Below are 16,864 nucleotides of genomic sequence, written 5' to 3'. Positions count from 1 at the left end.
TACATGTCTTTAAGTAAAAATAAATAATTTATATTGTATTATTGAATTATAATTATTGATGCACTAATGTGTAAAATACTTTAATGTCAAAGCTGGTAAAGGTGGGACTTATTTATGAATGAAAAGATCTAAATGTTTACGTTTCCTCTTGCAATTTTTGACATAAATTCAGTAGTCTGAGCATACTGCTAAGAATGATGAGATATGAAGCTTTTATCTGTATCTCATAATTTTGTCATAAGTTTAAATTCCTACCATAGCCTATATTGGTTTCTTTTCTTGGTTAAAGTGGGCTTATACTAGATTGTTTTTCCCCTTTCAACAACTAATCCAAATACATCCCTTAATATCTTTACGTTTTACCAGCAAGTTTGACTTTTTAACTTAGTATGTAAATGTATGCTTTTATTTTTTGGGCAGTAGCTCTATTTCCTGCCCCATGCTGTCTGACTTTAATTATTATTCATTTGATGATGTGACACTTGGTATGGGCTAAATTACATCAGCTGAGTAAATACAATTATCACAACACTCATAAGATAAACATGAAGATTTCTTTTTTTTCTAATCTAATTTCTACATAAACGATGTTCTCCTCTGGCAGTTTATCACAGTATTAAACATAATTTAGACCTCCTGTGGGACATATTCTCTCTAAATCACATGTAATGACACTTTATACATTATTATATTAGAATCATATGAGTGGACACTACGGATATAACAACCGACCTGTGAGGTCTATTTTCTGTCTGTGAAGCACTTTTGTGAACATGTGCTAAATAAAGGATATTATAAATTATTATTATTGTTGTTATAAGAACTTGGTCATAACAATATCATCAGGACAATATAATTTACTATAGTATTATATGAGTATCATAATCAGGGGGAATTAAAAATGTATAATTAGTCATTAAAGCCACCACTGATCTCATTAGTATCATATTAGAGAGAATGATTCTTCTGAATGGGTTTATATGTTTTCATTTGCAGCCTACAATAACCTTCACTCTCAAGGCTTATGAGCTGTGGGAGGGGTGGGGTTTTATATAATGGCTCAGTCATCATGTTTAATGCAGCGGTGGGAGGGAACACACAAACATGAGGAGTCCGACTGCGCCACCAAGTGGTTTTTGACTTTGATGATGAACTAAAAAGAATCTTTGTTTTACAGAAAGTGCGGAGTGTCTGCATGACGGGAGCGCTTCTTGTCCTCAGTGGGGACATTTAAGTGTTTTCAGCCGTCAGTCCAACCAGCTGTGGACTTTCTCCGGAGTATAACTTTTTTTGTTGGACTCTGGGATCTGAACCAACCTGCTCAAAAGAAAACTTTTTTCTATCCAGGAGGGTCCTCTGTGCGTTTCTGACATGCCTCTCAGCCCCTTTGTTGCGTTTGTGTTCATTTTATACTTCACAGGTGAGTCTATGCGTTATTTAAACTATAGGAAAACCCCATCAAAGCATTTCTTTAGTTGTGTGTGCTTGTTTGTGGATATTATTTAAGTTCAGTCAGGCATTAATTCTTTGTAAGTCTTCACTACAATGGTGTGAAAAATATATATCTAATATGACTGTTAGAGAGAAGTCAGTGAAACATACACATCCCTTCCCTGCGGTTGGGAAATACCTTCATCTCAGCAGTAATAACAACTGTATTAGATGCAGATGTGCTGAATGTTTGAGGCGATTGTATAAATGCAAATGGAGCCCACTATTCCCTGCAGGAATGAAGAGCTGGGGATGAGGCTCCTTCTTACAACATCTCCCAACATGCAACTGGACAGAATCCAGTCAGAATGAATTTAAAACAAGCTGCAGTCGAGCTGCCTTCCTCCTCAGGTGCTCCCCTGCTTGCTGACCAGTTTAATTACAGCTCAGCTCCAATCACTGCCTGTTCATTACCGAGGAGACCCCCTCTGGGACCAAGTGTGCTAAAGCCTTCATTTAATCCTGCAAGATAATCACGTGACCCGAGATTCACCCTGAAGAAGCTCAGATGATAATGTGGAGTGTAAGGATGCTGGTCATTATCTCACCTTTGTCATTAGAGACAGAAAAAGCCTTTAACATGGTAACTCAAACAGATACACCTTCCTCTGGTGTGACTCACCCTGCTACAGCGAACAGTGTCTCTGTGGTAAAGTCTGTACTGTGAGTGGTGCCTGATACACAGTGTGTGTCAGTGTCTTGGTATTCTACAGCCCTAGTAGTAGTCGTCTGATACTTAACTTCAGTGCAACAATCTAAAAACATCACAAGTAAAAGTTCTGTATCAAAATCCTGCTTTGGTAAAAGTATTATTATACAACTACTTTATATAGTGTTTAGTAGTTTATTCCTGTGGTTCCCAAACTAGGGGTCGGGCCCCTCCAAAGGTTCACAAGATTAATACAAATGATACTACCTTTTAAAAACAGAGTTTACAAAGTGCTTTGACAGACTTACCAAAATGATTGTTGTGATACACAAAATGTTATTAAATATAAAAATAAAGAAGACCAAAATATATTTTATAAGAGCAGAATAGAATCCATAAAAAGACGGAATGGATGGAGTAGAAATAAAGAAAAACTCAGTTCTGCCACACAAATCTAAATGAATTTAAATGGGCCTCAAATTGTTATTCAAATGAAACCATCGGAGAGGAAATCTCTCTAACAACTCGATAAACATCTGAATCATGACCAGGGGCAGAGACAGCAATTAGTTGATTAAATGAATAAATCTGCAAGTATTTTAAAAATCAAATAATGATTTTAGTAACTTTCTAAAGCAAAAAACATTTCCTGGTTCCATGTATTTGATGCTCTTCTTTGTCATTCAGGATATCAATATCTTTGACTGTCAGACAAAACAATGAAGATGTGGGAAATTATAAAAGGACTAGTTTCAGAGACTTTATAGACAAAATTAATGATCTAGAAAATGACTAATAATTAGTTGAAACTGTGCTTTTTTGATAGGGTTCACAAACTAACTGCAGGGAACCACTGATTTAATATTTATTATCATCCTGTATATAGTATAGTATAAAGTAGCATAAAATGGTCAATTAAAGTCCCTTAAAACGTTTACTCAAGTAGAGCACTTGAGTAAATGTGATTCTTTTCAGCACTGCAGTAGTTTCAGCTGCTCAAATTAAAGATTTTTAATTGCCATATGCATGATGGTGCATGTCACCAGAAGTCTGTCTCTACTTGATCCCTGCAGTGCAGAGCATCATACTGATGATCTTGGCTTGTTTATTTCCTCTGTGACTAATTCTCTGTTAGGGGGACTTGGGAAATATTAGTCTGGAGAAATGTTACTGAGTGGAACATCTGGCTCATTAGGAGAAAAACGCTGACGATAGGTTTAATCCACACATCGCTGGGACAATCTGAAGCAGCTTCCAGAAGAGTGCGGTGCATCATTATTATTAGAAACTGTGTTAAAGTGAACTTAATGTGGTTGAAGGAAACTGTGCTAGAGAGGAAGCAGCACAGGAATTGACTTGAGCTGGGGGTGGAGGTTGACACACTGGAAAGTTTGGCACTCAGTTATAAACATGGAGTCATTTTCTGGGATTTCAAAAAAAAGGGCTAATGTGCCTGAACCACAACTGCTGAGAAAGGAGGATAACAGTGAAGAGGATTTATTGTGCAGGAAGACTGATTCAGAAACAGAAAGTCAGGATGAAGGCCATACAGTATGCAAGCCCTTCTGCCTATTACATAAAAGAAGAGATGAGTAAGAGGGACAATCTTCAAGTGAGTAATGAAAACATGCTGTTGGCCTTAATTTGCAGTGAAGCTATTGTCGATTTAAAGGCCAGAAAACAGTCTAACATGCTTCCTCTGTACTCATATCTACACTCCTCTCTACCCCAACAAGAAAGCAACACAATCTTTATGCCATTGATAAGATTACTATGTTTTTCCCATCAGCATCACTGAGTACTAATCCAGGTGTCTGTGGACTGGAATGTTAAAGGAAACCTGACAGGAAGTTATGGAAAAGAGATTGTGTTTAGGAAGAGTCATTTGCATGCCAGACTGCCTGTGTGTGACCTATATATAACAATCCTGATACAGAAGCTCAGTGAATCATAGGGTTTGAGAACCATGTTTGGCATCTGACATCTTGCTGTTTCCATATGTTTGACTGCTGTTTTGTTTTATTTAGCGGGCTCTGGGACCATAGTATATGACACCTACAATGACTTTGTAGAACAGGACTACACTCCTCAACTGGACTACAAAGGTGCGTCTGGAAAAACACTCACACACACTAGAGCTGACAATATCAGACAGTGTACAATAATACCTGTCTACTATCAGACATTTTTCCATTTCCATTTATACTGTGGTATTTCTGGCATTGAAGAATAAGATGTGAAGAAGATAGATAAGAGATCTATGTAGTCAGTTTTCTTTATACAGCCCAGTTAGGGCTTTACAATCTGTACAGCACACAAACCCTCTATCCTTAGACCCTTGATTCAGATAAGGACCAAATACCAGCTGATGGCACATTGCCCTTCTGTATCCTGCTATCCACCATTAGTGCTTTACACAGGTTTTGGGTTTGTTCACTCTTTAAATGCAGACCCACACTGGTGTCATTCCCCAAGTCTGACCAATGGGGAGGTGACCTGCCACTCCCCTCGCGGTGGCGCCTACCGGAGCACGTTGGGCACCCGCTGTGAGATGAGCTGCGATCGAGGTTACCGACTGCTGGGGAAGAGCTCAATCCAATGCCTCGCCAGCCGACGCTGGTCTGGGACTGCTTACTGCCGCAGTATGTGCGAGTTAAGGTTTTAAATTCCCATAAAAAACAGAAAACCAACATTTAATTGATCCTACTAACAGTTCTGGGCAACCTGATACATTTATTGCTCTGTACCATACAGCAGATCTCCATGTCTGTTTGAAATCTATTAAAAGCACATCAAATGAGCCACACTGTTGCAATAGGGCACAAAATGTGTATTAATCCACTTCTGAAAGTAGTTCCTAACAAATGCACTGTTTGCTGGGGTTTGAGTAACATTTGCTACAACCTACAGTGCCCAGCTGTTTTAGAAAATGATTCTATTCTTTGAGATATATATTTATTTTGTGATTGTTTCGACCATGAACAAAGTGTATGTCTGCGGGGTGATGTTCCTTCAGGGATGCGTTGCCATGTGCTGCACCTCATTCCACACGGCAGATACACCTGCACTCACGGCTTTGTGGTGGACTCCAGGTGCGGCTTCACCTGCAACCCCGGCTATCGCATTGAGGGGGAACACTCTCGTACCTGTCTGCATGGGGGGTCGTGGAGCGGAGCACAGCCACTCTGCGCAGGTACACATAAAAGTCTTATTTTGCTAGATCCACCAGAGGTTTAAACTCTGTTGTGCAAACAGTCAACTAGAGGTTAAACTTTACTGAACGTGGACCTAAATTCAGGCCATCTGTGTTGCAGCCCACATCCCTATGTGTCTCGTCTCACACTCACACAAAAACAAGCTTATTTCCTGCTCCTCTGGTCTTTGGACTGAGTCCAGAACTGCTGTCTTTCAGTCTTCATATTCTCCAACTGTTAGACTATCCAAAAACAATGTTGTCATTTTAAATGAATTTACTTCTTGCAAAATCTCTAATATTGTCCAATATTGTCATTTTCCAACTGTTTATTTCAGATACTGATCCTCCAAAGATCAAGTGTCCTCCATCCAGACTCAAGGTCGCCGAGCCCGGAAAACTCACTGCTACAGTGACCTGGGACCCCCCTGCTGCCACAGATACTGCTGATAAATCCCTTGAGTATGTCACTCCTTTCCTCTGCTTCCCTTTCCCGTTCACTTAGAGTTAGAATTAAACACTCGGCCTTTCCTGTACCTGTCTCTCTGCAGAGTCATATTAATAGGCCAGGAGTCAGGCACCGACTTTAAAGAGGGAGTAAACATCATCCGTTACAAAGTGTACGATCAGGCCAGGAACAGAGCTGCCTGCAAGTTTATTGTACGTGTTGAGGGTAAGTTGTTTCATTTTTTTTAACTTATGGATTGAATTTAAATGCTTCGCATTAACTTGAAGACGACATTATAAATGACAGAGCTGGATTCCTTACTTCCACTGTGTTCTTCCTCTAGTGAGAAGATGTTCAACTCTACCTCCACCTCTGCACGGTTCCCTCACCTGCTCCTCTGACGGGAATAACTACGGCGCAACATGTGAATACCACTGTGACGGAGGGTATGAACTGAGGGGCGTAGCGAGTCGTGTCTGCCAGTTCAACCGCAACTGGGGCGGAAACCCTGCTGAGTGTGTTCGTGAGTCTGCATGAAAATCAGGATTTTGTACATGCATAAATCAAATTGTACATGTGTATCCTCTAAAGGGGTGTGAATGCAGGATGCCATTGTTACCTTGTGTGTTTGTAGCAATGGAGATTAAACCAGATGTAAAGACAGCTTCCGCTCTCCTGGATCAGTTTTATGAGAAGAGGAGGTTGCTGATCATGTCTGCGCCCAACATATCTGACCCAGACTACCAACTGCAGAACATCATGATACAAGTGAGGAGACTTCACATGGCAGTTTCTTAGGAAGTTTACTAACAGCAACAAGAACCTCACAATCTGTCTTCTTTGTTTCAACCAGAAATCAGACTGTGGATTAGACCTGCGACATGTAACTGTGATCGAGCTCCTGGGCTCCCCGCCTCGTGAGACAGGTCGCATTAAAGAAAATCTGCTCAGCTCTGAAGTCATCGAGGGTTTGAGGTAATAGTGAAATACTTCATCACTTTGTTATTCAGCAGTTTCATTCTGGGGGGAAATTAGTTCATTTAGTTGAAAAATTCCATCCTGAAATGGCTTTATAACTCCCTTTCTCAGTAACAGTAAGCAGTTGTTTCTCTTCGCTCTTTCTAAATGTCAAGAGTCTCCTAATAAAAATGGGCCTCTGACTAGTTTGACGTTAAAAGGAAAAAAGTCCACTAGAAAGATTAACACTGTTAAAAATAGCTACATAATAAATCCAGACTAGCAGTAATGGGGTTCGACCGGACTGACAGAAAAACATCAATAGTAAACTTCTGCCTTTGGTTCCCAAAACCAGTAAGAGATTCTTCTAAAATCCACCTCTGTATCACACATTGCCTCTTCTACAATATTGTGTCTAAGATATAGATTTTTCCACCCAATGTGCAATTTGAGTAAGGGGCACTGCTCACTTTTTCCAGACTGGAAAATCTTTCTAACCTTCAGTTTCTCCACTGACACACTCCCACAGCTGAGTGAGGGCAGTTTATTGAGGCACATTCTTTGAGTGTAGTACAAAGCACTCAATGTAGGCAATCAGACAAAGTAGCAGTATCTGAGGGAAGTGTATACATCTGAACAGAGCAGGGCGGATATAGAGAAATAGTCATATGGTGGGAAGAGGATGACATGGAGACTTTAAGGGGTGCCTAAAATATATGTTATTTAATTGCAAACAATCACATGTATCAATATTTGCTTGGAAGAGCCACAAATGGATATTTAAACTCAAAAACATTGTGTCACGTTAGTATTAGACATATCTTAAGGTGGCATTAGAAATCAATAAATTATTTTATTTCCAAATGATGAGACACTTTACCAAATGTCTTTTTTTCATTGCACCAATCACTTAGTCAGAAGGCCTGAAGAGATCATAAAACGTTTTTGTTGAGATTGATTTAAATTAATGTGTTAAATTTGACAGCATATGACACCAAACTGGGGCAGAAACTGGATTGACCAAAGAGGTTCTTCAGGGCTTATTGTTAAAAAGATACCACCATAAATATAGTCAAATATTAATTATTATCTTTTATCTCCTGAGAGAAGTATCTGGCTCTTTAGCTGCTACATGTTCACCAATGTTCACCAGCTAGTTGCTAACTTTGTCCCTCCGTTGTTTGATACTGGACAGGTAAATATACTGTAGGTTTATCTGGGTGTTTGGTGGTGTGAAAACTATACTATGAGAGCACAGAGTGAACCATGATAGTAAAGATACCAAACCAAAACAATCAGCTAAAAGACTATAAAGCTCCATAGAGCTCAGAATAACTGCAGAGTTGGATGATAATCAAATTTGTCACTAAACAAGCCCTTTCACATTACATTCATCTGTCATGTAATCCACTGTTATTATAAAATCTTCATTACAGCTGCTTTAAAGCTTAAGTATGAGATGGTGAAGTGTTCCTTTAACAATCTAATTGCTGATTTGTGTGTCTCTGTAGACAAGCATTCAGAATCTCCAGATCCTACTTCAGCATGGTGCTGCTGGACAAGCTGGGACTGGACCGAGAACGCTTCATTACCCCGATGGCGTCGGATGAGCTGTTCTCCTACATCGATAGCTTCCTGCTGGACGAAGAGGAACGAGAGAGGCTAGAGCTCCACAGGGACTTCTGTGACTAATTTAATAAACCTCTCTGGTTGCCACAGTGATAAACTCATCAGTATTACTAACACACGATGAAGAAGGACAAACAACCAGAAACCAGGTCAAGAGGGACATTAGGAGGGAAAGAGGACAAGAAGGTAGTTCTAATCAAATGTAATCACTACACAACACTGAAGTGCTGCACTGTTTTAACTTTATATCAAATCAGCTGAAAGGCAGAGGCCAGAAAATGGACGCCACAGCTACAGAATATAGAGCAGACAAGCTTGAGTAAAACACATTAGTAAACAAAGACCTATGTACGTTTTGAACAATAGATGCATAAAATTAGGTTGGATGCATGTAGATTTGGATTTTTGTCAAGGAGCCCGTTAGTAAATCTGATATTAACTGAAAACCAAAACCAAACAACCACTTCATCAAAACACTACTGAGGAACCCTCCAGTGGACAGATATTTTTTATCCAGCTGGTATTTGAGTGAAACAGAGTTGAGACAATGAAGCATGTCTTGGGTTTTGTCCAATTTTATTGGGTAAATTCCTTGATGTGAACATGACTCTTATCACACTCCGATGATGAGTTAAAAGTTAAAAATCTACATTTATATCTTCAAGTAGACAAATTTAATAATTTCAATTCAGGCTTTTTTTAAGAAAGGTATATAAATATAATTTCTTACAGTATTAATGTAAAATACAATGATATAGATAAAACCAAGGACAATTCGTTGGCAACAACACCAGAAATGTTATATAATGTTAAAATAAAATCAGTGTAATTCTGTACACAATTATAAGGAAAAGAATGACATATTATGACATGCATGATTTTGAATTGCAATAATATATAAAGCCGGAAATTAAAAAACATAAATTGAATGTCAATTTCTCTTAAAAATAAATCCAGAGGTTAGTGTTTTGGTGCTTTGACACATTTTCAACAGTTACAGTCTTCAGTCAGAGAGAGGGGGGGGGTGCTGCCGATGAACCCCTTACAGGGAAGCAGGTGTGAGTGGATGTTTAGGGTTCAAGAGGCCAATGAACTGTGTGTCTGCTTACAGCCAATCAGCAGTGTGTTGGTTCACTGCAGTAGACAAGCTTCTGGTCCGATATTCTTGCATCTTATATTTGTCTCAGAACCCCAAAGCTTCTCCCCATTTCAGTCTGGATTTTTTTTTGAAGATCCAGGCCTGTGCTGTCCTTATTTAACCTTAGCCTTCGCCATAGTAGAACGCAGTGGAAGAGTGCCCTCTGCCCACGAGTCAGGGTACTGCATCATCTTCTCCCACAGACTGGTCTCCTCTCCAACCGAGTCAATCTGCACTTCCTCTTTTCCTATTTTTACAGTTTCTGCAGGGGTTAAGATTACATAGGGAGTCTGTTTGTGTTACTAAATTCACCCTCCCTCCAATGTTATGCCCACATAAAAAAGGTAAAAGGTCTCCCTGGTGCCCAAACCAAGATTCACTGAACTGCAATTAAAGTCAAAGAATTACTACTACCAAAAGAGCAATTGTGACAAAAAACTGAAACAGTGTAATTCAGGGTGAGCCAAGGCAAAAACAACACACACAATAATCTATCTGAACTAACCTAGGTGAAACAAACACAGACATTCATTAAACCCTGGGAGCAGTTCACATATAGCTTTAGTGCCATTTATAAAAGGTGGATTATTCTAGGTACAATATGATACCTATAGTTTACCAACTAGGGAAATAGGCCTAACAAGATCTCACAGAATAGCAATTCTAGTCTAAGTAACACACAAAAGAATATTAGGATTTAAGATCTAAGATCTTTTACCTGTTACAGAGCTGAGACGGACTCCTCCCAGGAATTCATTGCTCAGCAGGGCCTCTCTGTCCCACACTGTCAGCTCCAGACACATCCCCTTCAGCTGCTCCAGAGCCAGGTCCTTGTACACAAATGTGTGGTCATAGTGAGGGTCCAGATTCTTCTTCACAACTGGAGTCTTCTTCTTGGTGTTCTTTGCCTTAGCTGGGAACAAGTACCTGCAGAACCACAAACACACAGTTAATCTTGAGAAGAGAAATGCTTGTATGAAAACAGCGAGTCAACAGATTATCACTAACCCTTTTACAAAGCTATCTGACGTTCCTCCTGGCTTCACTGCTATCAAATTCTTTGCCTCTTTAATTAGAACGTGCAGTTCTCCCCCTTCCCCAGTCACTGCCTTTTTGCCTGAGGAGAAGAAGACACACACTTAGAAAATGAAAGCAAAGTGTATCAAAGTGTACATAGCCTGAGCTGCAGTCTTCCTATCATAGCCTTACCTTTGATTTTCTCAGTTGTTGGCTTTTTAGGTGTGACATACTTCAAGGAGATCACCAACTCTCCTTTGTACTGAGCAAAAGCTGAAGCCGGCATAGCAGAGGCTGCCTGGTTAAGAAAAGTGTTTAATTTTAAAGAAACAAAAAGAAACCCAAACAACAATTTAGCAAATGTGTTACCCTTACTAACATGCAGACACTAAAGCCAGACTGATACTGTGCGGCTGAGGCTGATACAGATGTCAATATCTGAGTGTGAAAATAAATCCCAAACATACAGACTAATAAACCCTTAACTGTATACATCAAGGGTTCCTTTGAATTAGGTCACTGGAGTTACAGAAGTTTGCAGTGACTGGATATTTCCAGATTAGCTACTCACATCTCTACATGGATGAGCCTTTTTCATTTTAAAAGTGTTGATAGCCAGACTTTTGTTTTCTCTGACAAACAATATTCCAAATAATATTAAACATGTTTGTAGTAAAGTATTTATAATTCTGAGCTGCTTAAAAGTTTAAAAAGTACCTTGTGCAGTTTTTGACCTATAGGACCGCTATGGAACAATATTTTTTTAACTAAACTTTGACAGTTACAGTCAGCCAGCCACTTCCACGGTTATTCTGCATCAACCAAAAGTGTCTCAGCTGGAAAAACAGTCTCAAGTGCTCCCAGCTGGGCATTTTCAGAAAAGCTCCTGGTGTTTTCAGTTGGGAAAAAACACTTTGGTGAACACAGACCATAAAAAAGGTAGCCTGTGGAGTTTTGGACCTGTAGTAACGCTATGAAGCGGTTTTTCTCCACAAGAAAGAACAAAGAAGTTTCACACTTCTCAAAAGCAGCTTTGTTTGTTTTATGAGGAATTAATTCCTCCTGTTAGACCTCAAAGATAAACAAAATACATTTTGGGGAGTATCGCCGAATGTAAAAGTCAATTTTGTTCGTTTACAAGAAAACTCAACAGTGAACCTTTAACACGGAGTTCAGACAAACTATACAGATTCTCTGATCTACCTTCGCCATGAGAGCCACGCGGTCCATGTCTGTGGAGTCAAGGTCTCGGCAGTCCAGAGGGATCTCCACCTCTCCCAGGAAGGCGTTGCGGCTCAGGCGACCATGATGCCAGACTGATATCAACATGGACCGGGTTGACAGCTGAGAGCGGCTGATAGAATACTGAATACAGACGAGGAAGAGAAGATGGGATGGATCAAAGGCCTGTCTCAATCCTGGTACAGTGGTGGAGAAGTCTTATATTTTAATTTTAATGCTCTGGAGCTGAGGGAGGTTTAAATAAATCATGAACACACATTTAAACAGAAGATGGATTCAGATTTGATTGGAAGTATCTGAAACCTTCTAAAATGATTACCTTCTTCCTAACCTTTAAGGAGCAAATCCAAAATTACAGAGCAATCATTCATTGCAAAATTGATTCACCCAGCTAATTTCCTTCGCAGTGGTTATGTTTGTCACAGTATTTAAGCTGACTCTACACGGGACCAAAATCAATATTTGACAGCAGCTATTCTAATCTGCAATGTCAATATCAATTTTAAGGTCTCTATAGGTGTGGTCGTTATTTGCAGCAGGCATGGCACAAGGTCACTAATCAGGGAGTGTTTTTAAGTCAACAGATTCAGGTCGGCAGTAGCAGTATAGTTAGACAGGTGCCAGTTACAAACCATTACCTTCAGTGTTTCTTGGTAGACAGGGTTGACTGTGTTTCTCTTAATGCTGGTCTTCCTTTTGCTCTGGCGAGATTTGTCAGGAAGTAGGTAACATTTGACATAACTGAAACACAAACACAGAAATAAATGTCAAACAGTGTTTCTCCTGGACATTGCTACTGTTCATTTGCTTTATTTGCTGACTAAATGCTATGAAAAAATGTGTGTTGACTTTCAATTTCCTGTGAAGCTCAAGTAATCACCTCTGGGATGTGATTATCAAGACTTTGTAAACACAGTAACCTCTTATCTACACTGATCAAAGCTGTGTTAACATCACTGAGGGGTGTGTGTGCAGTACAAAAATGTCTGTTTCAAGGCCACAATCTGCACTAAAGGTTTGAGCAAACTGTGCTTCAAATGGTGTTTTTTAGCCTTGTGGTGCTTCACATTATTAATATGCTACTTTTTAATAATTACGGGTTGGAAAGCTGCCGTGAGGAATCGCCGCAGGCCAGCTCGTGGCACTCCTTGATGAAGACCTGGAGGCTCTGGGTGTGTTCGTCGTAGCTCATAGAGAAGACAACGTCTCCGCTCACCTCCACGCTGTCAAAGTCTCCTCCTTCGCTGTAAATGCTCATCAGGCTGCCCAGTGTACTCTGGAGGAACATAAATAATTATTCATGTTCATTCATTGTTTTATTAATATCCAATATTGACATTTAGATCATATTTAGACAGACGTGCTCTAAAGGCTTAATGCTAGAGATCACAGTTTAAAAAGAGAGAAATAACATGGAAACAAAGACATCAAACATAACAAATAAATTCTGAGGGTTAACAGACACAAACAAATTAGAGATCAGGATGTTTCTGTCGATCTAAATCCAGAATGACAGCATGAAAGAAATGTTGGCTTCAGCTTTAGTATCTTTCCCCTGAGGCTTTGGTAACTATAGAAACATTTAGTTAGACTTTACACATCAATTTTACACTTCCTAACTTGCTGGAGGATATCCTGAGGTTATAGATGCTCATTGAGATTATCTAACATCAGTTCCGTTCTCAGACTTAATGAGCTGCTCTACAAAGAGCTTTTAGAGGACTAATGCCAGCTGTGAGAAATGTCAATACTTTACCTTTGAGCTACGCAGGCTGGAGGAGCTCGAAGCTATTGTCCTTTTATGAAAGCTAACCAGGCTGTCAATATCTTCCTCCTCCTCTCCATCTTCCTGCAGCATCAAAATAAACATTTAGAAGACTGATAATAGACACACAGCTGTTTACACAGTTTCAGTCATAATGAAGATTGTGGGATTAAAATGTACAAGCAGAAAATGACTTCCCAGAGATGGGTCTCTCTTTGGTAATAGACAGATTCTGTGATGGTAAAAATGTACCCCTTTAACACAAACCGGCTTAAAAAGGCTGAACCTATAACTAGCTAACACAATTACAGCCAGGCTAACAATGTTACATTATCTGAAACATCAAACGTAAAAGCCACGTTTTAGTGTCATCTCGTAGAACCAGAGGAAAAGCTTCTTCTAGCTTAATTTGGCAGTGACTTTCAACTAATCAGACAGGAAATAATCCACCACAGAAGAGACTAAAACAGCCTCAAAACTGCCTCATTAAACCAGAATTAAAGTTGCAGTAGGTAACTTTTATTTTTTTTAAATAACTGTCATATTTGCTGAAACTTTCACTACATATACTGACGGAGGTGAATGAGACAGGTAATCTGTGAAAAAAAGTTACATTCCCAATTCATTTCCAGGTCGTCAGATACGTTGGTATATGAGACTCAATCATATATCTTTCCTGGCTCCGATTGGTTGCTTTTGGCCGGAGACTTTCTACTCTGTTGCTCTTACTATCAGTACTGCTTGGTTGGTATATCTAATGTCATTCTTGGACATGATAACAGCCTCTGAAGTTTATACAGTACTAGTGTTGGGAATGCTGAAAAAGTATCACAGAAACAGAAATGATAGAAAGATCAGCTTAACGTCCCTACAGCGAGGACATTGTTTAACTTCTGTTGAAACAGTATGTAAGAAGAAGAATCAGAAGTTTGAGTTTTTTCAGCTAATTACTAACCTGTATATCTAAGCCTGGTACAGAGCGGCTCCTGTTGCCCATTGAGACCTCTGATGTGTCACATCCATCACGCAGGTCGAGTGTAGATACATACTCTGCTATAAACATGCAGACCAGAAATTAAGCTGTGATACACCCCAGTGCTTCATTTAAATCTGGATGAAAAACAATGGCACTTGACATGCTAACATAAGTTACTAACCGGAAGATCTTGGCTCTCGCTTGATGCTCTTCTTGAAGAGCCTATCAACATCTAAATCCGGGCTCGGACTGTTCGCTTTAACGCCTGGGGTCTACAGTGACAGAAACAAGGACAGTCAGGGAAAAGCAGATAAAATGGCCTGAAACAGAAATATGACATGTCACTTGAAAGCATCGTACAGTGTTTGCATTTGTGCTCACAACGTTGACAATATCTGCTTTGACTGGGACGGTCACGCTGGAAACACTGGATCCTGTTGGGCTGGACTGAACTGAGCGGTTCTCTTTCCTGTGTGATGATACAAATCAATATTAAATTACAGCTACAACAGTTTACATGCAAATACAGCTTATACAACTTTCTCAAACTGTGTGTGATCTGGTGCCTACACCATGTGGAAACTGGCAACTGGGACATCTCAGCAGGTTTCTGTTGCTTTGAAGTTAGCAGGTAGTGTTTATACCTTTTAGAATAACTACAGGTGAGCTTACCTTGGTTGCTCGGGGGTCACACGGCCAGACTCAGTCTCAGTTTTGCTGCTAATTATACTGGCGTTTTCTGCAGACTCCGTGTCACTGCGTATTGGTTTTGACCAAATGTCCTCCCTTGATTCAAATGATTCCCTTGAAGCAATTGATCCCGAATTCTGAGTTGACTGACTGTCAAAATAAAATATGACAAGAAGGTTGAGAGTCTTATCATGTTAACATTTCTAAAACTGAAAAAACTGATGTGAAGAATGACGCCGCACCCTTTGTCAGTTGTCTGATTTTTCTGCCTGGCCCGAGGAACAGGAGTGGGAGGATCTGGGTTTATTTCAGTACTTCTCAACAGCAATTCTCCTGTTGTCTCACGCTTCTTGGCTATAAACACACAACAAAAGTTCAATCACATTTCCATTACAGTTAAACAAAACCACGTTACTGCAGGATTTAATATTCCTCTCCTCTATTGTTGAACTGAGAGAACATTCCTGTGATTATAGGCATGTCTTTCAGCCCAGGCTGAGAGCTGTTTACATTCCTGGTTGAACAGTTGATACCCACTTCCTCTTCCTGTACTCACGCAGAGGCCTCTTTTTCAGGGAGACTCTCACTAGGTCGTGTCCAGGCATTGTAGAGAAACGGTTGACCCTTTGATCAAAGAACCAGTCACCTGTCCTTTTCTTTAGATCCCTAGAAGTCAATACAAACATTTTATTTATTATTTTTTAAAAAGGTCTAAATTAAACAGAATTTATACTCAATCAGTGAAATAGCAGATTTGAAAAAGGGTAAAAAAAGGTTGATGAGCAGTGTTGTTCCCAGAGAAGATAAATCTATGAGTCAGCAATATTTATATCTTTTTAAATTGTCAAAGAAACTGATTAAAACCAACAATGAATGGATTCAACTGACAGGTATTGTTAAGCCTGAGTTTATTCTCATAAATATCATCCGTCTCATATTTTTTTTATCTAAAAAGCTATTTAAACACATGGACACTGTAGTTTATTTAGACTAATTTCCTTATACACCATCTGCGTAAAAGACATTCATTATAGCACCAAATGTGTATTAATCTACCTTTGAATAGACCAACAAATGCACCATTTACTCCTGTTTGAGTAACTGTTGTCTAAAACTACTATAACAGGAAAAGAAGTCACTGAGCCTTTTAAAAATTGCCACTAAGTGCCATCACTAGGTTTGAATGAGCTTTTTTTCATGGGATTTGTTGGCAATCAGAAAAGTATCAGTTCAAGGAGAGTATAAACGAAACAGTCTCTTACGACTCTTTGGCACACACACTGCACAGCCAGGATCCTTTGGGGAGGACTGTTCGGCAGTTGCGGCACACGAGGTGATTGCACATCTTACACTGGCTGGAGAAAACAGTCAGTCGACTCAGAGGCTCCTGACATCTGCCACAACTACGCTGACTGTATCTTCCACTGCCACGTTTGGCCCCTTTCCTCCTCACATCCAGCAACTCTGTCTTCAACTTCCTGAGGGAAATGGAAAAAAAAGAAGAAAAAAGTTATTTATTGAGAAACTTGTTGTTTTTGGTGACATTTCATTTCTCTGATAATTATTTTGCCTTATTGCCTCCTGGAGTATTTTTAATAATCTTGGTTCCGGCCGTGTAAGTCACTTTGTAACTATGTTTTAAAAAGGGCTGTATAAATAAAGTTTATTA

At 39.6% G+C, this 16,864-nt stretch overlaps 2 protein-coding genes across 3 annotated transcripts in view; one reads left to right on the top strand and one right to left on the bottom strand.

Annotated features, from left to right (window-relative positions):
- Positions 1-1,144: 1,144 nt before the first annotated feature.
- On the top strand, positions 1,145-8,596 carry srpx2 (sushi-repeat containing protein X-linked 2). Its single transcript, XM_035669303.1, has 10 exons — positions 1,145-1,420; positions 4,168-4,245; positions 4,591-4,782; positions 5,157-5,333; positions 5,672-5,795; positions 5,885-6,006; positions 6,125-6,304; positions 6,416-6,549; positions 6,635-6,756; positions 8,250-8,596. Exons 1-10 carry the CDS (start codon positions 1,372-1,374, stop codon positions 8,428-8,430), a joined length of 1,359 nt encoding a protein of 452 aa, XP_035525196.1. The 5' UTR covers positions 1,145-1,371; the 3' UTR covers positions 8,431-8,596.
- A 449-nt stretch (positions 8,597-9,045) lies between these two features.
- The window catches only part of sytl4 (synaptotagmin-like 4), a 10,739-nt gene continuing 2,920 nt past the window's right edge, over positions 9,046-16,864 (bottom strand). The window contains exons 3-17 of one of the 2 annotated variants that reach the window (XM_035669301.1): positions 16,458-16,673; positions 15,752-15,861; positions 15,438-15,549; positions 15,178-15,345; positions 14,866-14,974; positions 14,687-14,777; positions 14,485-14,582; positions 13,521-13,613; positions 12,862-13,040; positions 12,403-12,505; positions 11,726-11,887; positions 10,715-10,820; positions 10,514-10,622; positions 10,224-10,432; positions 9,046-9,767 (exon numbers count right to left, since the gene is read on the bottom strand). In XM_035669301.1, coding sequence (XP_035525194.1) covers positions 9,619-9,767; positions 10,224-10,432; positions 10,514-10,622; positions 10,715-10,820; positions 11,726-11,887; positions 12,403-12,505; positions 12,862-13,040; positions 13,521-13,613; positions 14,485-14,582; positions 14,687-14,777; positions 14,866-14,974; positions 15,178-15,345; positions 15,438-15,549; positions 15,752-15,861; positions 16,458-16,673 — 2,014 coding nt within the window. In that variant the 3' untranslated portion in view covers positions 9,046-9,618. The remainder of the gene's footprint in view (positions 9,768-10,223; positions 10,433-10,513; positions 10,623-10,714; positions 10,821-11,725; positions 11,888-12,402; positions 12,506-12,861; positions 13,041-13,520; positions 13,614-14,484; positions 14,583-14,686; positions 14,778-14,865; positions 14,975-15,177; positions 15,346-15,437; positions 15,550-15,751; positions 15,862-16,457; positions 16,674-16,864) is intronic. The other variant, XM_035669302.1, reaches the window with a different exon arrangement.

Source organism: Morone saxatilis, unplaced genomic scaffold, assembly GCF_004916995.1.
Source record: "Morone saxatilis isolate NCDOM2014 unplaced genomic scaffold, NCSU_SB_2.0 Contig22, whole genome shotgun sequence".
NCBI lineage: Eukaryota > Metazoa > Chordata > Actinopteri > Moronidae > Morone > Morone saxatilis.
The sequence above is the reverse complement of the archived record's forward strand: the minus strand, read 5'-3'. Positions and strand labels throughout refer to the sequence as shown.

Bases quoted from the DNA above. Each gene is read 5' to 3' on its own strand.
- srpx2 (XM_035669303.1), top strand. From the start codon at position 1,372: ATGCCTCTCAGCCCCTTTGTTGCGTTTGTGTTCATTTTATACTTCACA. The intron at 1,421-4,167 runs GTGAGTCTATGC...TGTTTTATTTAG, and splicing joins GTTCATTTTATACTTCACAG to CGGGCTCTGGGACCATAGTA. The intron at 6,007-6,124 runs GTAAGTTGTTTC...TTCTTCCTCTAG, and splicing joins GTTTATTGTACGTGTTGAGG to TGAGAAGATGTTCAACTCTA.